Raw genomic sequence first — 24,468 nt, 5'->3', positions numbered from 1 at the left:
CAAAGCTGACCTTCTGCACAAGGGGGAGAAAAGCAAAAACCACTGGCTACACGCCCACAGGAAGGCCAGTGTCCGGATAACTGACAACGCCAGGTACTGGGCAGGGTGTGAAGTGGTAGGAAGCCTCAAGCATTGCCGGTGGGAATGCAGATTCCCACATGCAGAATGCAGAAATCCTTGCTGGTGGGAATGCAGATGCAGTACAGCCTCTCTGGAAGACCGACCTGCAGGTTCTTGCAACACTGGGCGCGCTCCTCCCCTACAAGCCAGTGGCCACACTCCTGGGTTCTCACCCACACAGAAACCTGAACACAGATGCAGATGTTCACATCTGCTTTATTCCTAACTGCCGAAACTTGGAAAGCAACCCAGATGTTCTACAGTAGGTGAACGGATAAATAACCTGTGGCCCATCCAGACGATGGAATATTACTCAGTGCTAAAAAGAAATGAGCTACCAAGCCATGGAAAAAAAAAAACAAAAAAACTTAAATGCACACGACTAAGTGAGCGACTCTGTAGCCAACCTGGAAGATTACGCACTGTATGACTCCGGCTGTATGACATTCTGGAAACGGCGACACTCTGGACACAGTAAAAAGATGGGTGGCTGCTGAGTGCTGGGGGGAGGCGGGGATGAACGGGCGGAGCACAGAGGACTTTTAGGGCAGTGAGACTGCTCTGTGTGACACGATAAAGGTCAATACATACATTTGTCCCAATCCACAGGATATGATACCGAGATGAACCCTAAGGTAAACTGTGGACTTGGGGTCATTACAATGTGTCAGTGTCTCATCAGCCCTAACAAATGTGCCATCTGGTGGGGATGCTGACGATGTAGGAAGCTGTGCACGTGTGGGGCACAGGGAGTACAGAAAATCTCTGGACTTCCCCTCCAGTTCTGCTGTGAACCCAAAACTGCCCGAAAAATAATGGTCTTAAAAAAAAAAAAATTGAGGTTAACTACCCCCTGCCCTGCTACCCCACAAACAAACTGGAAAAAAAAAAGGCCTTCCATCCATCTTTATTTAGTGAAGATTTCCCAAGCTACTTCTAGCCTAACCAACCTGCTCGAAACACCCTCATATAAAGTCACACGCTTCTCTGTCAGGCACCTTCTTCCTGATTACATGCAGGTTGGCCTCTGGGGAAGACCCTGCCCCTTGAAGAAACACACCCACTGGACACCATGTTCCATCGACGTTGAGAAGGGCGCAGTAATATACTGATGTGACATCAGGAAGTGACAGGATCGAAAGGAAAATGCAGTGACATTATCAACTGTATCTGCTGAAACTTTCAGCCCTCTATGGTTATTTTAAGTATTTTGAAAATGATTTCTATATATGTTACTATTTATCAACATTCACTTTTGAAACGTGAAATGCTCAAACCTTACCCTGTGATGACTGTGTTATATGCAGGTCATTTTGCCTAAGTGAGGGAAAAAACGTACCACAACTAGATCCCATTTGTTTAAAAAAAAAAATTCAATGTAAAACATGAGCATTTAATTACCTTTAAATAATATATGTAATAATGTACATGCTATACACTCCCAAACACACTGAATACAAATCCAATCTTATAAGATATACACAATCTACTTTTCATCAACATACACCCTGTAGGTCACTTAGGATGTTAACGGATTTCTCAGTCCACATGTGAGCACATGAACACACATATATATGCCTCAAGTTGAAGATGAAAACAATAAGCCAAAGAGCTGAAGATAGGAAGGGTGCTGTGGAAGATCCTAAAACCACAGTCAGCACCTGGAACCAGGTAACAAGGCACAAGAGCTTCCCTTCTATGGTCACAGAGATTAAGTTTCTCATCCCAGGGCTCAAATGTGGAAATAGACTTGGCTAAATCACAGACTATACGTTACAGTGTGTTTCTATTACTGTTAAAAAACAAGTGTTTTTCTTATTACATAATGCATTACAGAAAAGCACTGAAAAAATAGGATTAGATAAGCTCATACAATAAAGCCTGTTTTTCCATTTGAAAAAGATGTTTATGTTTAAAATCAATATAACAGATGTAGGTATAATAAAAAGCAGAAGGGATCCTATGCAGATTTCCTAGTACCCCTGAATCACAGCTTGTGTCACCCACATTGAATTTTCCATTTTAAAGCCAGCTGGGTGATACTGTCAACTGAAAGTAATTTTCTTTTATTTTTTCTTTTTCTTGTACTTTAACGATATGTACTAGTACAGAGAATAAACAGTTACTGTAACATGGCAAAATGAAATTCTTCCCAGCATTGAATTTTTTTGTTAAACATTACCTTTGTGTTAATTTTCCTTTTTTCTCTTCTATGAAAACAGAGAAGAAAATAATGTGTCACAAAGAAAAACTCATGCAACCAAGCAAAATCTGAACTATCTGTACTCCCTTTTTTAAACCCAAAGATTCTTGAGTAAATTGAAAACTTATTCTAGGAAGAACAATTCACTGAGAGATAAAACAGTTTGCAAATATACATATATGTACTGTTCATTGTTTCTAATAACAATTTAGAGCTTTAGCTTTGTAAACTCACACAGTTATCCAAGGAATAAGGCCAACCACAAAATAAGAATCAATAGGATGCAGTAATCCATTCAGAAAAGACGATCAAATCTAAGCACAAGAAATCAACAATTGAAGCTATGAATAATAAGTCATGAAATGTAGCACTAAACAAATAGTAACCAGAATTAAACTGCCAGTTTGGTTGTTTTGACTCCAGAAGTGGGACCAGTCACACCTGAGTTTGGCAGTGTCCCTTGACCATGTCTCCGTAGGGCCTACAGCTCTTGCGGGTGTGAGAGCAACCCCTCACAAACACAACCAGGCTGATCAAGCAAAACAGAACAAACCATTGCTCTTGGCTATAAAACCTAAGAGTGTTATAATGATTAATGAGTAAACTGAGGTTTTAAGGCTTTCTTAGAAATATTTTTCATGGCACTTCAACAATAAACACCACTGATAGGCAACATTTGCAAACACTCATAGTTACATAATTGAAAGTACATGCCATGTGAATTATTAAGTGAAGGACGGCTTTGTCAGTTGAGTCTTCTGGCAATCAAATTATACTTATGGAAAGCTATTCATGTTTGGCTGCAATTAACATGTAAATCATATAGACAGGTCACTTTACTAGTATACAGTACAAACTGTGTCTGGAGTACATTGGCCAATATATCACCTGCTTCTTACAGAAATGAAAGTCATTCATTCCTTGCTAGAAATGCAATTAAACTGACTTCTCTCACAAGAGTAGTTGTCACCCTGACTTCAACGATTAACCTGTTAAACTCTAGGATCATTATTAGGCAAATTCCTTGCATCACGCACACAGACCACCCTCACAATAATCACACCGCCGGCAGCCAGAAAGCCCTCTCCAGAAAGCCCTCTTCGAGCCTAGCAGGTCATCCTGGCCACGCCATACTCCAGGCTGACCACCGCAGGCTCGGCTTTGGAAAACTCGTCTGCGTACTCGCTGTAGCGGTTATCTGCAGGGCTACTGCCCTCTATAGTTCGAAGAACATCGTTCACAGGCAGCAGAGCCTGCTCCTTGAGACTCAGGGTGGCTTTGAGGGCGGGTGATTCAGGACGGACTGAATTTAACAATTCCTTGCTGAGAATTCCATCTGTTTGCTTATTTTTACGTTGCTTAATTTGCTAGAACAAAGTCAAATTTGAAAGAAATTATGAGCTGCACACTCCACATGTTCAATATATACTAGATAAAAGCTAGAAAAAGATCCCGCTTTTGCAAATGCTCTGTTTATGTAGAATGCAAAATTAAATCTCAAAAACTAAAATCTAGTGTAGGTGAGACAGGACTGAGAATCCGAAGAGGGTCACTAGACCTTCATATCTGAAAAGCACATACATTTCCTAGAAAGGATAAAAAGTAAGCATTTTACAATGTAAGAAATATGTATGAGACGGTCACCCTGAAATCCCAGCTGTACAATGTGACACGCACACTCGTTTAGCTGAAGATCTGCTGGCCTGATGAGCTTTGTTTGTGGTGAGCCTGCACGGGTCTGTTAGGCGTGCACAACAGGCGCTAGAACACGACAGAGTTTTTTATTTTAACAGATTTTAAAAGAATTCATTGGCAGAGTTCACACTCCACAGATCCTCGGACTGATCTCCAGATAACCTTCCTGTGCCACCTAAAACTAGGGCCTCTCGGACAGGTCACTCACACGGTCGTGGCCTCCTTATCTGAGAGCCGACCAGCAAAAGCCCTGCCTCAAAGGCAGACAGGACAGTCTCACTGAGATATAACAACTGGTTAGGCTTTTTAAAAACATGTACTTACTGATCCTTTTTGGCTATATATAATGGTAAAGAGATGTTTTAGGGTGGGGAAGGATTTCTTAAAAAAGATATTAAAAAAGGCGTAAAACAAAGACTGATGAATTTGACTATATTAAAATTCACAGTATCTATACAAAACACACCATCAAGAAAATGGAAAAAACAAAGACTGGACAAAGCCATTAGTAATATATTTAACTAAATAAGAATTAGTGTCTAGTATATAAAGAATTCTTAGAAACTGGTAAGAAAAAGGCAAATACGCCAACAGAGCAATGAGTACAGGTTTGAACGGGCCATTCGCATGCAGAAAGGGAAAAACCAAATGGCCAACAAAAACATGAAAAGTCATCCAACTTCACCTGTTGTGACAGAAATCCAAAACTGCAAATAACTGAAATGTCTAGTGTAGCCGAACTGACAGACTGTGCCACAGTCATACAAGAGAATATCAGGTAGTAGTCACCGAGGAAACAGATGAACTAAAGGTCCATGTACCAACATGGACAAATTTCAGAACAATGTAGAGCAAGGTGAAGCATGACAGTGTGACAGCCTTTGTATAGTTTTAAAATGTGTGGTTCCTGAAGCGGAGTGAAGGGACTGGGCAATCGTGTAGTTTGCTGCCCTTTATAGAAAACTGTTTTCTTCTATGTTTTCTCAATACATAATAAAAATAATATATTAAACCAAAAAAAGCTTGTGATAAATTGTTTGTGGATACAAACATATATAGAGGAAGTATAAAAACATGGGCAGGAGGGACCAACACCAGGCTCAGTGCAGTGAGAGCGGGTGGGAGCACGCAGCAGCGGCTCGCAGGCTCTGCAAACAGATCAGTAATGCTCCTTTTCTTCAGAGAGAAACAGGAAAGATCTGAATCAAATACGACAAATGCTAAAATCTCACAAAGCTAGGTGGTGAATACCCTAATATTCATTATATCTCTTTTTCCTATATACTTCAAATATTTGAATATATTTCAAAATTCAGAAAATGTGATTTGAACCAACCTTTCAAGGCAGCGGAGATCTGATTTTGAAGCAACCATAGGTACTCGTGAGATTTCTATATATACTGATTTACACTGAGAGCACAAATAAGGATTTAAACTAACTTAATATTCCAAATATATCACACAAGATGCTTCAGAATACTTACAGATTCTAAGTCCTTGATATCTTTCTCTAACTGCTTATTCTGCTCATTCATGTTCATAATTATATTAAATACAGACTGCCTAGGATGCAATGTTCGATCAAACTGGTGGTACATGTTTCTCCAAAACCTTTATGACAAAAACAGACAAAAAATAGAAAATTTTTTTCAACAAATTGAGAAAAATTGAGTATAATTAAGTATTTCAATAATGCCACCTTACTTAAAATTGAAAGACACTGTATTTGGCTCCAGAACTGCCGATTTCTGAGACTGGGAACCGTAGAGAGGGTTGAGGTACTTCTTCTGGTCATCCAGAAGAAATGGCCACAGGGAATACGTCTTCTCCTTCAACCTGATGTGATGAGATAAACATGAAGACCTTTTCCAGAGACGCTGATACTCTCCTATAAAGCAGGTAATCATTTCCCACACAGGTTTAATTTCCCCTTTTTCTTTTAGTCACAGTCTAACCTCACCTCTGAATTTTTCACACTTAGGTTATACATACTTGTCTGCACAGACACCATACTTCAAAAGAAATTTTTAACCATTAGCCAAGAGTGTGAGGGGTGCTCAGAGCTTACTCAGCTGCAGAAATACAGACAGCAAAATATTCATGTTAAGACCCAGTTCTATATCATATTGTCAAGATAGTTTAGGTTCAACTACAATTTATGTTAGACCTCAGCTAAATAGGGAAAAAAAAAGCCCATTTCAAACAACTGTCTTACTTGAGTTCTTCTCTTTCCTTCTGACAATTCCCAATAAAGTTTCCAAACTGGCATGAATGGATATGTTCATGGATCTGAAGAAGAAACGCTTCATTGAACTCGAAGGCTTGTGGAAACTGTTCAGTCAAATGCCACACACACTCCAAGAACTGAGTAAACACCGGCGAGACTTCCTTTGGGTCACCATCCAAATGGCCACACCTACCCCCCAGAAAGTACAAGCTTTTGAAAATGGCACTGGAAGAGGTCAATTGTTTGGGTACTGTTAAATTTAAATACATACACCCCCATCCAGAAAAAAAAAAGTCCTAAAACATTGTTATATTGGCATTAAAAAAACCCCCAAAACCTGTCATGTTTCTATTGAAACAATTTATGAGTTTTTCAACCACAGTGTAAAGGATCTATTACATTCTAACCACTACAATCCAGACAAAAAGGAAGGTAATTAAACTGCCATGAGAATTCATGAAAGTATGAGACTTGAAAAAAAATTAAATCGGTTTTCATACAAAAATTCACACCACTCTCATTTCCCATCATGAAGAACCAGAACATTCTAGTCATCTAAACTAGTTGTATTAATTTTACAAAATACCTGAATGTACATTGTGACTTACCTCTCTGAAAACTTATGTCCAAAGGAGATCCAATCTTTTTCTATTAAAACCTTAATGAGAAAAAGTAAAATCCATTTTACAACCCCCTTCAATTCCTTTTTTGTTTAGAATGGATTCAATCCTGTCATCTTAAAAACACATTACTTTTTAAACTTATGGTGGCAAATAAAACTGTTTAAATTATAGGCAAAAACCAGCAAGAATCTGAATTACAGGTTGGCCTAACAGAAAATGAAAATGATTCATAAAAAGAAGTATAGTAGTCTTGTGACTTAAGTTTATTTTTTTTCAGTTGCATTTAAATACTATATTTTAAGTGGAAAGCATGTTATAAAACATTACTGCATTTTGTATGAGTGATGATGATATATGTACAGAAAAAGGTTAGGAAAATGCAAACCCGGAGGTTACCAGTGGTTACTGAGTGGTAGACAGGGGTGGATGGTTTAAATCTTTTGGCTTACTGTACATCATTTCCATAATATTGATACTTAAAAAAAAAGAAAAAATAATGGTAAAGAAACCAACGAAAAGTTTATATTCAAATTCAAATGTTGATATCTAACCTCTTGAATGAACTCTGTATGTTTTCTCTATTACAACTCTTATTAAAATAGTAGGCTTCTAATTATTTTCGGTCTAATCATAACAATATTATCTTTGTAGTATTTAACATACTTTCTAATCTCATTATATAATCACCAAGTACATCCTTTTCGCTGTCGAAGTTGTCACTTTCAGCTCCTCTCTGTCCTGAATCTCTCCAAGAGGCTACAGCACTCGAGGGTAAGGTGCAGAACCTGACGTCACAGTGCCTGGGCTCAGATCCTGGCTTCCCTACATTCATGCCCCGCAACTCCCAGCACCTGTTCTTCCACCTGCAGCCCCGGACTTTACCGTGGGCTCCTTGCCACCCTCTGACACACTCACCTCTGAAACTTAACTCAGTACCCTTCTCACTAAACTCACTCCTCTGCTGTTCAAGTGAAGAGCAGAGTCGCACAATCCATCCTGCTCCTGAGCCCTGAGCCTGAGCACCATCCTAGGGGAGGACTCTTCTCTGGCACTACCTCCAGTCCCAGAACAGCTCTTACGCTGCTGTCCTGACCTCCCTGGAGGTGGACCCAGCACCCTCTCCTCCATCCACCTGTGTAGCACTGCCTTAGCTCTGCCCTCTTTTCTCCGTAAGCCGTCCTAGCAGCTTCCAGCAAGTCTCCAAGCCTCCATCCCCACCCCTCTGCCTTCAAGACATCAAGCCATTTTTTAAAAAACAGTTCTGAGCACGTTACTCTTCCTGCATTTAACGGCTCTCACCACCCAGGGAGGGTGAAGTCCAGACGCCACACTTTTCTTCCTCAGGCCTGTAGCCCACTCCGCTCTTCTGCACCCGGCCCGCCCCTCACACAGCCTGCAGGCCCCTGCAGGAGCCACGCTTTAGTTCTCACTGCTCCTTGGTCTGGGAGGCTCTCACACAGGCACTGGTCACTGCTTGAGTTCATCTGGACATCAAGACAATGAAAGCGAAACACGGCCAAGGAAACATCTTGTCTCACATGCTGGAGGCAAGCGGAACTGCACTTTATCAGCAGCACTTCCACTTGGCCTGTCCCCGATTCAATATGTTGGCGCCACAAACACAACGGTTCTGAAAGGGATCTGGGGGTGTCCAACCTTCCCCTGCTAAGCTGGCACTGTGTAGAGTAATTCTAAACCAAGGAAAACTGTTTACCAGCTTTTCACTTATGTACCTGCCCTCAGTTAAGATGCAAAGTTTGAAAACACAAGTTAATCTGATCATATGTTAAAAAGGTATATAAAACCCAGGGGCCAGGGTTTCAGGGCCACAAAACAAAATCTGTCCAGCTATAAACTGTCTCTTCAGATTTAAAACAAGCTTCCTAATGTGTACCTGGGCTTCCCTGATAGCTTAGAAGGTAAAGAATCTGCCTGCAATGCAGGAGACATGAGTTCAATTCCTGGGTTGGGAAGATCCCCTGGAGAAGGGAACAGCAACCTACTCCAGTATTCTTGCCTAAAGAATCCCATAGACAGAGGAGCGTGGCGGGCTACAGTTCATAAGGTTGCAAAGAGTCAGACAAGACTGAGCAACTAACACTTAACACTTAACGTGTACCTACGACTGAGAAAATGAAGGTGTGTTAAATACAAAGTTTCCTCTGGAATATAATTTATAAGTACTCTTACCTATGTCTTGTCTTACTACATTATTTACATTTGTGAGATTAAAAACAAGGGAGAAATGCTGAATACTTCTATTGCAATACTTTGCAGGAGAAAAAAAAAGTTTAAAACTTTTTGTCAAAGAGATGGCACAAGAAGAAATTCGTCTAACGCAGGGTTTCTCAGCCTCAGCACCGCCGACATTTTGTGCCAGGTACCCCTCTGCTGAAGGGTTGTCCTGTGTGTTACAGGACATTGCCAGCTGGCCCTCCACCAGCTGGAGCCCAGGTGTACCCTGCTCTTTAGACGTAAACATCAAAATGACTCCTGCTGTCTCCCCTGGCCTGGCCAAGCAAGCCCTTACCATGAACCCTCTGATCGTCCTGTAGTAGGGATCCAGCAGGAGAGAGCCCAGGGAGCAGACCTGCGAGGTCCTGTCCCAGCCGTCAGAGCAGTGCACCAGCACACTCGCGCTCTCAGCCGCGATTGCCTGAAAAGACAGACCACACACTTTGATTCTACCAGGACACATTTTAGGTAAGTCAGTAAGTTCTACTTACTCAAAAAACCAGATTAGCAGGTATGCATCATGAAGAAGAGCTAGGGTTGCAGTGATAATGCTGTCAGAGCATAATCTCCAAAAAACAAGACAAAACACAAAACAAACAAAAAACAGACAAAAATGTCATTTCAAAGCGCTGGGGAATTTCTTTTGAAGCTCCTATATTAACTGCTATATGATATTTTTAAAGCTCCAATTAAAGTAAATCTCACTACAGAGACAGAATGTAGTAACAGCGATCTGACTGGGAAGGATACGAGCACCCCACAGAATGAACCCATTCCTTCCGAACCACGGAAAGACCACGATCGAATGTGAGTGGTAAAGCATTACTTTGGCTAAGAAGATCGCAGCGTCCATCACAGCTTTGATGTGGCGAAGCCATCCTGAGCTCTCCAGACCAGAGTAGAAATCGTTGACGGAAAGCCCTTTGGTACCGTTGACTGCAAGGAGAGAGACAGTCCAGTTAGGTAGGAGCCTGAGTCCCCACTTCTATTCAAGAGACCCCCAGGGAGCCAGCTGGAGAAGACACAACAAACAGGCTAGACTCTTCATACATGGAGACATGCTATTAAAAGCTCATTAATGGATTTTTGGGTACATTTTTCTGTCACTCCTTGTGCTTTGAAAAGAAAAAAAAAGTTCCAATGTCCCTTTTAAAAAAATCTGCAACACAAGCGTTTAATTAAAAAGTCTGATATTTTAATTTTTTAAATTCCATATCAGGACTGGAAAGATAGCCTAATATTTAAACAGAACATTGTTATATATTAAATCTTCATGGTACTGACTGATGAAAATATCTAAACAATAGTATTTTTTTGTAAAACCATTAGAATTATACCACCCCAAAATATAGTAGCCACTACTGAAATATCGCTATTAAACACCTGAAATGTGAGTATTCCAAACTAAGATGTGTTGCAAGTGTAAAAGACACCCTAGCCAATTTATAGGACTTAAAGAGAAAAAACCAAAACATATTTTACTAATTTTTTACACTGATTACATGTTAGCATAATGTTTTTAATATATTAGCTTAATTACATTATTAAAATTTATTTCAATTGTTCTTTTTACACGTCTGAATGTTAACTACTAGAAAATTTTTAAGTATGTAACTTTAAATTTTATACTGTGACAAGCATTGTTTCTGTTGGACAAAGCTGCCTATAGGCATGCAATAATCGTACCTTCCAATAATTTCTGAAGGCTGGACCGCATGACATGGATATTTTCAATTCCAACAAACTGAAATCTAATATTAGAATAGTTGTCTTCATTTTCATAACCTTTTCCAGCTGCTCTGTTGGCCATTGCATTCAGCTAAAATTTTAAGTTTTAGAAATTTAGAGACAAATTGCCTTTCTCTTTTAACTTAATTTACCAAATATCATGAAAACACTAAATAAACCACCTTTTAGCTAGCAGAGTTTAAAGGAACTCATCAAAATTGAATGTGTTACCATTTTTTAATAATTGAAAAGTATCATCTATATTATTCAAAGTACAGAGGATCCTATAACAACACGCTTGCTACGTAAGGATCAGACAAGAAATTCCCTACGCATAATTCATGAAACTGATTCATATGTGTAGTCAGTCTTCCATATGTTTGTAACATTTCAAAATTTATAAAAGAATTATCTCCCATCTAAACTTTACACGATTCAGGGTTGAGCAGAGCTGTTACAGAATGAACTTTCAGACTCACTTCAGAACAAGCCTGGAGCACCTGATCACTCAGAAAGCCAAAGGGACCCTGAAGCACAGCTGAAACATAGGTCAGGTCACTTGGGATCAGATTACACAGTATACCACACAGCATGCAATGAGCTAGCCTGATACAGTTCCAAGAACTGGGCCCAAAACAACCTGATTTCTAGGGAGAAAAGACTGCCTATGGGCCCATGGTCTTAGGTTATTAGATCAAATGCTCTCAGAGGTTATTATCTGGCATGTTTAATTCTTTGAGACTGGGATTTCCTATGGTGTGTTATGATATTTGTCAATAGTCTTAAGGAGTTGGATGAAACAGAACCTAAACTGGAAGAAAAAACTGCTTTTCTTGCAGTGGACTGGGGCTCAGGTTGGTAAGAAGTACAGTTACATTGTCTACTGACTCACTGGTAATTTGGGATCTATGATAACTAAGGCAAGACTTAGATATTTATAAAATGCTTCCACATTATTGCTACTCAGGTTTAACCAGTAAAACACAACAATCAAATAAAGATATACATTTTTTGTGTGGACATCAATTATATGAGATATTAGTGCCTGAGAAACAAATCACCCTCAGACCTCATGTTCAGAAAGTTTTAAATTACAGTCATCCTTTATATCTAATATTACCTAAAAATAGTGCAATGCAATTAAGCCACTCAAATTATACTAGGAAGTAAACCAAAATTTTTCTTACAAGAGATAACACCAACACTCTTGACTTCTAAGAAAGTCTTTTTTTTGTTAAACAAAGATTATCAAACTATCAATCTCTAACTTTTAATACTTAATTTACACAAGTTACTCTTATCTTCTTTTTCTCCATTATCTTTTGTAAAACTGCATAATGATGAGAATTACTTCTAAAACAGCTAATGATTCCTTTCAACAAAGCTGCCTAAAATTGTGTTTTGTATCGCTCACTCGCTTTTTCTCATCGCTTTCTCTTATTTTCTCATCATTCCAGATTTTTGAAGAAATCCTCACTATAATTCTGCCAATGTCCTTTTGTGTAGCCCACCAGCTCTGCACACGATGCTACAATAAAAATTAAAAGTAATGTTAGCTATTACTGTTGAGGATTTTAATTATTTTAGTTTCAGGATCCTACATGAATTGGTTGTTTTACTGCACTGACAAAAGGAAAAAGGGATTCAGACATTTGTCCCAAAGATAAAAATTTATCTTGACATGATAGATACCTAACAGAACAATTGTTTGTTGTTCACTAGTTCAATGTTCAACGTTCAACTAGTTCACTAGTTCATTTCTCTAGTTCAATGTTTCTTAAGTTAGCTCACTGTCTATTTTCCTTATTTTCTTGAATATTCCATATTAAGGAACATCATTTTAACACAAAGTGTTTTGCCAATTAAAAATTCAATGAAAAGTAGTGAAAATTTCTAATTTTCACAACATACTTCACAATAACATAATGCTGATATACCATCTAGAGCTCCCGATATAAAATTCAGCTTTCCTAAACTTGTACATATATCAGAAGACATAAAAAATCACCACCTGGGTTACTGGGAACTGGGTCTCCTAAGTTGGTATCCTGTAAAAGATTGACTTCCTTAGCCTCGGTTCATTTAAAACTAGGATTCAGCATGTTTAACATGGACACAGTGCCCGGCTCCCACTAACTGAATCAGCAGAGACAGTGAACTGCCAGGCTGTACTGGACACATACTCTGGGTCTGGTGTCCATGACGTACATGTAGCAGTTGGCTGGGTTGGCCTTGCTGATGGCCTGAAGTAAGTGTTCATCTTCGAGGCACCGGGCACTGAACCCTGACAGCGGCTGACTACAGCGACAAATGGCAGCCTAGTTATAGAAAGAGAGAAAGCAGGTTATCTAGAGAAGTCTATAACACATCTTGAAAACATGCTTAAAAGAAAAAACCCACAGTTAAAATTAAATGTGCAATCTGTTTAAAAGCTGACAGGACGATTAGATTTCCCGGTGACTCAGATGGTAAAGAATCTGCCTGCAATGCAGGGACCTAGGTTCGATCCGTGGGTTGGGAAGATCCCCTTGAGACAGAAATGGCAACCCACTTCAGTGTTCTTGCCTGGAGAAGTCCACGGACAGAGGAGCCTGGGTTGCAAAGAGTTGGACATGACTGAGCGATTAATACTTTCACTTTTAACTTGGAAATCCTATTTGTATTAAATACTTTCCAACATATTGACATTTACCTAAGTTTTCTCAATACTCTCTTCTACTAAGAAATCTGAATACCTCCTTACTCAAGAGTTTGATGGAAAAAAAAAACAAACCAAAATCTTTGGTCCTAAGAAGTAACAACTGTTTGATTCCCTATCAGGTAACCTAACCAGATACCTGCATTCTGTGCTCTGCGTTACAAGATTCTTTCAAGTTCAAGTAAGTAAATTAGTCAATAAATGTAGAACAGAATTTTTAAAAATAGCAACATTTGAACTTTCACCTTCCAAAGTCATTCCGATATCTAATTAGAATCACTGACGTTTATATATAATGAGACTTATGAGAAAAATAAGTTTCAATTCAAATTTGGTTAAAATACAGTCAATCTAAGAGGGCAAAAATATCTATAATAAGCCGTGTGTGTTGGATTATTTACTGTTGCTTAAAGTCTTAAAAAAGATTTCTAAGATTTAGACCCATATACTTTTTCTCCAACCTCATTCTTAGTAACTCCAACTTGACCCTACCCAAACATTACAATTATAGTATCATGAGGGAAAAAAGTACACGTAAATTCACATTCACACAGTTTAAACTCACACACAAAATAAGATCATGGAAATTTAAGAAAATAGTAGAAGAAAATACAGATTGCCTGAGGTTTTTTTTCAGATCTATTTTCTGTAATTGTTAAGTTCAGCCCAGTTTTCCAATTAAAAAAATGTACACAAATATGGATGTGTCAAACAAAGGCTATAATGAGAGTGATAAAACTCCTATGAGTTTTCTGTGAAAAGTTGATGAGGAACTTCTGTTTAAAGTTTTATTTTTTACCTCTTGCTCCCTTCTAAAACCCGACTAAAATTCTAATAAAGGTGAGGGGAGGAAGGTGACAAGTATGAAAGTTTCCATATTTCAGGATAATTTTGTTTCAAAATTTCAGAAACATAATCAAGGGAAAGGTCAACACTTCTCTATCGGCAACACTGATGGTGACCTCTAAGTGTAGAGATGGGTATTCTTTTGGACACCTAGACCTGCAGAGGACTCGTACCCCACTAATAAGGTCAGAGCAACTCCCTACCTCCTTACTCTGGTGGTAGTAGGAGAGAACAGGAAACCTCCCCTTGCTCCGGAACTTGGAACTACCAACAATTATTGGTTTGCTTGCTATTCGGGGCACATACAGTTCTCTGGGGTAAGTTTCACAGATCTGTAAAAATCAAACAAAACACAATGATTCTACTCACGGTTCTAAAACCAGGTTAAAAATCACCTTTAAAAACCTCTAAAACTCACTAAATGCAAGAACAGTAAAAGTTCCTGCTCTGACGGTCCCTGACCCCAGCACCTTGTATTCTGAGAACCTCCAGAGAGGGAGATGGGTACCTTGTAGTCTCGGTTGGCGTCAGACAGCTGCCAGTTGGTATTGGGCACTCCCATCCTCTGATACTCCTCGGTGAGGTCAATGAGTTCCCATCCCTGCAGTCTTTCGGCATCGTTTTGTTTGGGATTGTAAGAGAACGCATAGAGATCTTCGTATTTTGCTACAGTATACAAAACACATGAATGTTAAGAGGCAACTTTTAGGACTTAGGACACTACAAATGAGAGTAATTTTTCAGTTTTATCTATTTAAAAAATCTTCAAAGAGACAGCTAACATCTGAACATACTACAACTTAACACTTCAGTTCTTTGAAATGGATGATTATACCTAAAGGCACACATATTGATCTGAGATTCAGTTTATAAAATCAGCAAGAGCTAGTAAACAATACACACGCATTAAATACTACACTGCAATATTTCCTTTTTCTCAAAGTAAAATTTTAAAGATACAAGTAGACATTCCCCAAATGGGATGTGAACTGGAAGCCCAGTGTGCACTTAGTGGAAAGCCAGAGGTGGCATGCAGAACCTGAGGCAGCACACACCCCACCACGGGACAGTGTGGACCCAAACCAGCAAAGACTGTGTAGAGCTCAAGAGACCACTTCCTCCTGAACAAGGCCAAGCCCCAAAGTCACAGGGCCATCCCTGCTGTAAGACGTGGCTGCCCTGGGGATACTGGGATCAATGGCACAGGCTGCAGGGCTGGGAGAGGGGAGTGAGCGTGGACCCGCTCCTAGACCACTGCCACCCAGGTGTTCCACACAAAGGAACATTCAGGAATCTGTGTGCTTCACCACCAAGAGACAGCAACAGATTCCAGCATGTCCTGGAAGGAAGCCTGCAGACCCCAGGGGCATAAGCAGTGATCTGATTCCTCCTTAGGGTGTGTCACACCCTCACTGCCACCTCTGCTAAAGAAGAGGTCAACCCCACAGGCTCCACTCCCCTGGATTATATGTACTAACCCCACTGCTATCAGAGGAGGCTGACTGCCCTTAACTGGAATCAATTTCCACATCATTTCTCTCGGTTGTGAGATACCCACTTAAAAAAAAAAAATCTGTGCTTCAGGTGATCAACAGACTTTGAAAACATCTACATAAATCTATGGTTTTTCAGTGGTTTTAAATGTTTCACACTTTCCTTATTATCACCCCTTCTCTGGGCTTCCCCGGTGGCCCAGTGGTAAAGAATCTGCCTGCCAATGCAGGAGACTCAGGTGTGAACCCTAGGTCAGGAAGATTCCCTGGAGGAGGGCATGGCAACTCACTCCATTATTCTTGCCTGGAGAATCCCATGGACAGAGGAACCTGGTGAACTACAGTCCATGGAGTCACAAAGAGTCAGGCACGAATGAGCAACTGAACAACAACACCTTCTTTGGAAACCAGTCTTATAATTCAGAAGTTTCTAACTATTTATAGGCCAAATTTTTTGGAATGACCTTGACTTAAGAGTAACTTAAAGTACAAAATAACAATAATGAGATATTTAAAAAGCAGCTTAGAGAATCCACGTCAATTGAGAAGTAAGCTTTGGTCCTGAAGAACAGCACCTTGCTTTGACAGCTGCAGCAGAGAGTTGTAAATATCGTGGCAGTCTCTCTCTCTGGGAACGATGAAGTGCACAGTCCGGAAGTTCTTGCACTGGATCACCAGGGGGCACCCAGAAGTCGTCAGAGCGAGCTTCTCCACGGAGGCAATATGGTGGTGCAGTATCTACAGCGCAAGAGAACATTCGCTCATCGTCATACCTTCAAAGCACTCAGCATCTTACTCTGCTAGAGAGCAGAAATGTTAGAAACGCCTCCTCAAACAGTCTTCAAGGTTACACACTCAAACTTAAGCTTTTAAACGACCAAATGCCCGTGCCAGAAACATGCCTGATACCTCCCTACCACTGTACCTGTTCTACACACAATCAGAGCTTGAGAACAGGACCCTAGAAACATCTTTGTACCCTGTCCTCTTCTCTCCATCTCCACCATCATGGCCCTGGGTGCAACGTCTCCACTGGTCCCACTAGAACTACTGTAAAGAGCCTCCGCAGGCTCTCTCCATAGCCACTCTTGACCTTCTCTAAGCCATCTTCTACAAGGCAGAGGAGTGACCACTGAAAAGCAATTAAACAGTTGACAAATGACCCAGCAATGCCACTCCTGGGCACACACCCAGACAAAACTACAATTCGAAAAGACACAAGCACTTTATGTTCACAGCAGCACTATTCACCATAGCCAAGACACAGAAACAACTGAAATGTCCATCGACAGATGAATGGATAAAGATATGCTTTATACAATGGAACATTACTCAGCCATAAAAAAGAATAAAATAATGCCATTTGCAGCAACACCGATAGACCTAAAGACTATCATACTAAGTAAGCTAAAAAGAGAAAGGCAAACACCATATGCTATTTACATGTGGAATCTAAAATATGATAAAAATCAACATACCCACAAAACAAAAATAGGTTCACAGACATAGAAAACAAGTTTGTGTTTGCCAAGGGGGCAGAGAGGTAGGGGTGGAAAGAAGTGGGAGTCTGGAACTAGCAGATGCAAACTATTACATATAGGATGGATAAACAACAAGGTCCCACTGTATAGCACGGGGAACTATATTCAATATCCTGTAACAGATCATAATGGAAAAGGATATATGTATGTATGTAAACATAAAGCTGAGTCACTTTGCTGGATGACAGAAACAAACACAACATTGTAAATCAACAATACTTCAACATAATTTTTAAAGATAAAATCAAATAAGTTAAAAAAAAAAAGGCAATTATAAAAAAAGCCGTCTAGTCATGCTATTCCCCATTCCTCTGCCTCGATTCAAGTCCCCCCACATCCCTAAGTTGTGACAACAGCCGTCTTTCGGCTCCTCCGACACAAGCTCCTTCACACAACACTGCGCTGCCCCCACCTGCTGGGATGAGGCAGCTCTAACTCTTCACCTGGGAACTTCGAGTGCTCTTTCTGGGCTTCACTTTCAATTCACCACTGAGAAAGAATGCCACTCACTCCAGTGACACCACTGTTTTATTTAAAGAGGAGGGCAGATGTAATCACGTGACTGAAATTTCCTCAGTTGAGACAGCCAGCTAACAGGAGCATTGTTTTGCACATGTTCAGAGAAAACAAGGCGCGAGTCCATTACTGTAATTACAGTGACGAGTGCAGCACAGGCCCGCCTCACCCAGGTTTCTTTCTGATGAGCATCTATGAAGAGCAGATGTGTGGCCGTGAGATACAGCGTTCCTGTTAACGACTTGTTGCTGGTACTGAACCGGTCAAGTAACTTCACTTGCTCAACCTGAAAAAGAGAAAGTGTTATTTCTCATTACAAAGTCATATAAGTTCTTCTTCTTTTTATCTCAGTACTTAAATGTACAGTTTCAAACTGCTTCCTCCTTCTGTTCAAAAAGATGAGATTACTTAAGGTTGAAAGTTAAATTTCATATATCTTGGGTAATATATAAGCCACCAACAACATTGGTATTACTTACAGCAACAAATACAGCCTGCAGAGAAAAACCCTGTAAGAAATTTAACATAAATATGAAAGGGAATCAGGGAGGAGGAGTGTGGTATAAATAAGCAAAAACATTTTTTTGTATCCAAGAGTCAATGTATTTTGTACGTTGGCAAGTCAAGAAATAAATAAGGTTATTATCCAGGGTTAGGAAAGTAAACTACCACTGCTCAGGACTATTTCTTCCTTAAATAAAAATCTAACTTTATTATACCACACACTTCTCATCAAAACATAAACATCTTTAAAACAATGGGATCAACTACTGTTGACTCCTCCTTAACTGTGTGAGGCTCAGCTGAAAAAGGACACTCTGGTCAGCCAACAGTGATACCTGGATTTAAAGCTCATCTGTCTTATTTCCTGCAGCAATTAAAGCAAAGTGCTCTAAAGAAAAGAGAACTAACGCATATACATGGAAGTAAAGGTTATTATTAAGTATCAATGCTACTCAAGCAAATGATCTGTGTTTTTAGTAATAACCTTTGCACATGCATTTATAAAAAAATGGGGGCACGTAGCAAGCTAAGAAGAAAGCATCACTTTTGAAATAACTCAATTTGAGCCTCAGTGGGATCAGATTTTCAAGGGATATTCCATTCTTTAACCAGCTCTAGGAAGTGGTCTTTCATACACAGAGCACCAAGGAAAATCCTCCCATTCCATTCTGTAACGTTCCATTCACAGCAAGCAGCACAACACCATTTGGCATCAACGTATGATGTCAGCCAAAGCACTGGGGCCTGGCTGCGGAAAGAGGATGCATAAAAAAGGACTGCTTCCGCACAGTTCCCTTTGTTTCCTGGCAAGACTCTCTTTAGGGCAAAGTTAGAGCTCAAAGTGTGAGACAGCTGCTACGCTGCTCACAAATACAGCCTGGAAACGCACTTTCAGAAACGCAAATTCAGACTTGACGTCTTTATTGACACTATACAGTTAGTAAGCCAAATGTGACCAAAATAGGATAATACATCTGATCCTAAATTTTAGAACTATAAAGCCATCTAATTACTAGTCAGCTAAAATACTTTATCTGGTACATCTCTGGTTAGTAAGCAATAATTTTTTAAAAATGACTAAAACAGTACAAAAGACAATACAATTTCTTTATTTACTTATGTCAAGAAGTTGTTTGTGGAAGAAAAAGCTCTTAGAATTATTAAGATTTCTGAATTAATATTAATACACTTGAACAAACAGACTGAAAGCAGAGAGGCAATGGAAAAGCCACTGTGTAGTTTGTGGGTGAGACAGCTTTGAGGTAAATCTAGGCTCTACCTCGGTCGCTTAAACTCTTGAAGCTGACTTCCTCTTCATCCGTAAATGGAGATAAAGTCCCCAAAGGCAGCGGTAAAAGATCAGGGATGATTTTGTATAAATTAACATATTTGGGAATTGTAAATATTTGAAATCACATTGTAGAGTTGGCTATTCTGACATACCCTTGCTCAATAAAAGGTAATTATTACTTCTCAAATACAGCCAGTCTGAACAACACAGAACAAATCAGTAGTTACACAGTTACTATTCTGACAATCAATTCTTGATCGTGACTAAACCGCACAGGTCAAAACAGCTAAATAAACTGAAAGCAATTCATTTTTAGTTTTCAAATACTTACAGTTACTTTTGCAGCAAATTAACTGTCCAGGTGAAGGCTATGTGTAATAGAAACAAAAATCTTTTAAGAATAATTTATTATTTAGGGGGATATCCAGCTCACTGAGCAACTCTCAGAATGTCTGTTCAGCTCACTGTTGTGGGCCTGACACGTAACAGTACCTAGGAAATATCTGTTTAACTGCAGTTCACTCACAGGCACTTAAGAGAGCAGGAATGGTCTAAAGCTAGAAAAATAACCCAAAGAAATAAAGCAGCACACTTGAAAAGTAACGTTAATAAGAAATTAGTCCGAGATCTTTTAGTCTTTAAAAAAAATTCATAAAAACACCTTAGTAAACCACCAGTATGCATCCATTGTGAAAAGGTAAGACATAATTAAAGTCCGTCAACTGGTAGTTAAAGAGAAACATCAGACCAAATGAAAGTCATGGGCAAGAAGCTTAAGAGCATGAGGGCTGCTACAACTACAGAGACAGAAACAAAGGTACATATTCATCATAAATTTCAGGTGAAAAGCTTTAAAATAAGCCAAGGGATCCTAAACATTTTCTAACATTCTGTCCCCTCTCACCAATCCTGAGGAGTAGGGTTTGCTCTGACTGCTTCAGTTCAGTTCACTCTTTACTATTTTTTCATTGTGTGCTCCACACTGTGGCCAGCAGGATGAAAGATGCAATGAAGAGGTTCATCTGGGCACAGGAGGAAGTCATGGTGCACACAGCTACTACCTAACACACACCCGGAAACTGGAAACCAGGACAAGACCCTGGTCTGAGTGTATGCTAGTCCTCTTCTCCACCTCTGCACCTTCTACTACTTTGCCTCTTTAACTTAGGCACCCTCTATCTTCAAACTTGAAGTGGCAGTAACTTGAATTCCAGAGTTATTTTATCTTTCCTCTCTTAAACATACAAAGAGAATTTTTTTCCAGTGGGATTACTTTTTAGCATCTTTAATTTTATTAGATACAGCATGTGCCATGTTTTTCTCTTTTTTTTTTTCAATTATTTTTATTAGTTGGAGGCTAATTACTTCACAACATTGCAGTGGGTTTTGTCATACATTGACATGAATCAGCCATGGAGTTACATGTATTCCCCATCCCGATCCCCCCTCCCCCCCCCCCGACCCGATTCCCCTGGGTCCTCCCAATGCACCTGGCCCGAGCACCTGGCTCATGCATCCCACCTGGGCCAGTGGTCTGTTTCACCATAGATAATATACATGCTGTTCTCTCGAAACATCCCACCCTCGCCTTCTCCCACAGAGTCCAAAAGTCTGTTCTGTACATCTGTGTCTCTTTTTCTGTTTTGAATATAGGGTTATCATTACCATCTTTCTAAATTCCATATATATGTGTTAGTATGCTGTAATGATCTTTATCTTTCTGGCTTACTTCACTCTGTATAAGGGGCTCCAGTTTCATCCTTCTCATTAGAACTGATTCAAATGAATTCTTTTTAACGGCTGAGTAATATTCCATGGTGTGTATGTACCACAGCTTCCTTATCCATTCGTCTGCTGATGGGCATCTAGGTTGCTTCCATGTCCTGGCTATTATAAATAGTGCTGCGATGAACATTGGGGTGTACATGTCTCTTTCAGATCTGGTTTCCTCAATGTGTATGCCCAAGAGTGGGATTGCTGGGTCATATGGCAGTTCTATTTCCAGTTTTTTAAGGAATCTCCACACTGTTCTCCATAGTGGCTGTACTAGTTTGCATTTCCACCAACAGTGTAAGAGGGTTCCCTTTTCTCCACACCCTCTCCAGCATTTATTGCTTGTAGACTTTTGGATAGCAGCCATCCTGACTGGAGTGTAATGGTACCTCATTGTGGTTTTGATTTGCATTTCTCTGATAATGAGTGATGTGGACCATGTTTTTCTTTAAAAAAAAAAAAAAGCTTTAATATAAATCCACCTTAGGAAGGTTTGTGAAACATTTTAATGATATCCATCTCATTCTCCCTGGGATAGATGAAGAAGACGGAAAAGAAGATGTTCTTTTCCCTACAGGAGCTGTAACTTGAGGATGGGCCACAACTGACTGATGGCTTCGACAAAACGCGAAGGGAGAATCAAGGCTCACAGCTGGTCCTTGTCCTGATTTTGTTAAAGGCTCCGCGTGGGCCATTCAATGCTTCTGATCTCGACTTGTTTTCCCCTTCCCAGCCCTAAGTTGAAGATGAACTTTACTGCCGACGGTCAAGCAAGTCGCCGATATTCCGATGTCACCCCCTTCCGTTTTCACAGCTGTCCCAGGATCACAACCCTAGTAAGTGCCCTTCACACACAACACTGAAGCGAGGGATTTCGTGAGCTCAGCGGCAGAGCGTTTCCCTCAGACACGTTAAGACGTGGGGTCACACTCCCCTTCTCCGGACCTCGTCTGTGCAGCTGATTGAACTCTACAGACCCCCGAGCTTGAAGCGGCGCCGGAAACCGCCACCCCAGGGAAAGTGAGGTGGAGCAGGTGATCGGGAGGGGAGGGAGGCCGCTGGTCCCTCGGGACTGACCGCAGGCCCCCGGCGCCGAACGCCTGACGGAAAACCCGCCCAGGCCGCCCGGCCCGCCGGGCCCTCCGCCGCGAGCGGCCGCCGTGCACCCACCTTGGTCGTACGGATGTGCTCCATCCCGACTAGGCGCCCACGGGCCGCCGCCGCCGCACCGTGAAGCAGAGGACCCCAGACCCGGGCCGCACCACCGCCAGCCCGCCGCGCCCGCCGCGCATGCGCCACCCACCCGCCGTCTCCTGGAAACACTTCCGCAAACCCCGGAGCGCGGAGTGGGCGCGGCGCGGCGAGCAGAGCGGCAGCGGACTCGCCCGTGGCCCGAGGCGGGACGCACGGCGCCCCCTGCTGGTGGAGGCTCTCCGATCCCCGGGAGAGTGTGGTCCTCTCCATAGCGACTGGCCCGCGCTTCTACCCGGTGGACGAAGTTGTGGGGACCGACCGTGCAGAGCATTCGGTGGGTGAGGGAGAGACGGGGAGTCCCTGGAGCCCCTTTACCCTATCAGGGGACGGCACCAAATCTCGATACTTCCGCTTTTGTCTGAGCTGCAGTTCTTTCACGAGAATCTCAGTTCAGTCGCTCAGTCGTGTCCGACTCTTTGCGACCCCATGGACTGCAGCACGCTAGGCCTCCCTGTCCATCACCAACTCCTGGAGTTTACTTAAACTCATGTCCATTGAGTCGATGATGCCATCCAACCATCTCATCTCATCTCGTCCCCTTCTCCCGCCTTCAATTTTTCCCATCATCAGGGTCTTTTCAAATGAGTTAGTTCTTCGCATCAGGTGGCCAAAGTACTGGAGTTTGAGCTTCAGCATCAGTCTTTCCAATGAATATTCAGGACTGATCTCCTTTAGGATGGACTTGTTGGATCTCCTTGCAGTCCAAGGGACTCTCAAGAGTCTTCTCCAACACCACAGTTCAAAAGCATCAATTCTTTGACACTCAGCTGTATTTTATGTAGTCTTATCTGAATCCAGCACCATCTCCAGTATTATGGGATTGTGATGTAAAGCATGGTATCTCCACAGTTTAATATCATCATCTCTTAAAAATTATGTGATGAGTCCAAGCAAGTAAAAACCTTTCTCTGTATTATTTTCCCCCAAGGTTTTGTCATTTTCTCCATTTCACATCTTCATACATGTATCATCAAAACTCTATCTCCCCGTTCTCTTCTCTTGTCATTTCTCATCTTTTTTCAGTTTTCATAGAGAGGTAACAATACTAACACTAATGATTACCAGGTGACAGAAAGAGTACCAAGTGCTTTATCTGTATTACGGGGTAAATACTATTATCCTTCTCATTTTAAAGACGAGGAAAGTGAAATACAATAAAGTAACTTGCCCAACATCATGCAGCAGATAAAGCCTAGATTTCAGAGGTAAAGCCAGACAGTCTGACTCTAGAGTCTGTATTCTTAACACTGTTCTGTATTGATTTGTTTTTCAAAATCCATTAAAATTTCATTTGTGGTAATCTGATAGGCTAGGAGATGAGTCTGTGCTTCTTTAAAAAAAAAAAAAAGGAAAATAATATCTAAAATAGAAAATCAAGGGACTTCCTTGGCAACCCAGCAGTTAAGATTTTGCCCTTCCAATGCAGGTGGTGCAGATTTGGTCCCTGGTGGGGGAGCTAAGATCCCAATGCCTCCCACCATGGCCAAAATAAATGTATGGATGAATAAATAAAATAGAAAATTGAATTCCATAAAGTACCAAATAACTGAGAAGAGAGTGAGGACTTACAAGTGCAAAATGGAAGGGAAAGTGTGTACGCAGAAAGGTAAGCAGGATGCAGAAATTCCTGCCAAAGGGCCATTTCCAAACCAGGTGAATTTAGTACCTCTTTTGACGCTCTTGCAGCACCCAAAGTCCAGGAGTCAAAGTCTAGGGCCCAC

At 40.9% G+C, this 24,468-nt stretch overlaps 1 protein-coding gene across 2 annotated transcripts; it reads right to left on the bottom strand.

Annotated features, from left to right (window-relative positions):
• Positions 1-1,499: 1,499 nt before the first annotated feature.
• MTMR6 (myotubularin related protein 6) lies at positions 1,500-22,808 on the bottom strand. 2 transcript variants are annotated; one of them, XM_043892094.1, is made up of 15 exons: positions 22,664-22,808; positions 18,095-18,211; positions 16,444-16,606; positions 14,884-15,041; positions 14,579-14,707; positions 13,015-13,149; positions 12,246-12,359; positions 10,790-10,922; positions 9,930-10,039; positions 9,399-9,524; positions 6,854-6,903; positions 6,234-6,434; positions 5,723-5,854; positions 5,503-5,629; positions 1,500-3,690 (listed from the first exon to the last, which is right to left on the bottom strand). In XM_043892094.1, the coding sequence occupies exons 1-15, from the start codon at positions 22,685-22,687 to the stop codon at positions 3,430-3,432; spliced, it is 1,980 nt and encodes a 659-aa protein (XP_043748029.1). In that variant the 5' UTR covers positions 22,688-22,808; the 3' UTR covers positions 1,500-3,429. The 2 variants fall into 2 exon arrangements, with proteins under 2 accessions (XP_043748029.1, XP_043748028.1); XM_043892093.1 differs by lacking the exon at positions 12,246-12,359.
• Positions 22,809-24,468: the final 1,660 nt, after the last annotated feature.

This window comes from Cervus elaphus, chromosome 30 (genome assembly GCF_910594005.1).
Source record: "Cervus elaphus chromosome 30, mCerEla1.1, whole genome shotgun sequence".
Classification (NCBI taxonomy): domain Eukaryota; kingdom Metazoa; phylum Chordata; class Mammalia; order Artiodactyla; family Cervidae; genus Cervus; species Cervus elaphus.
The sequence above is the reverse complement of the archived record's forward strand: the minus strand, read 5'-3'. Positions and strand labels throughout refer to the sequence as shown.

What these genes read in the sequence shown, in the direction of transcription:
- MTMR6 (XM_043892094.1), bottom strand. Translation starts at nt 22,687, where the DNA reads ATGGAGCACATCCGTACGACCAAG. An exon ending in GGACATAAGTTTTCAGAGAG is followed by an intron (nt 6,435 to 6,853) that starts GTAAGTCACAAT and finishes TCTGGGGGGTAG; the next exon opens with GTGTGGCCATTTGGATGGTG. An exon ending in ATATCAAGGACTTAGAATCT is followed by an intron (nt 3,691 to 5,502) that starts GTAAGTATTCTG and finishes ACTTTGTTCTAG; the next exon opens with CAAATTAAGCAACGTAAAAA.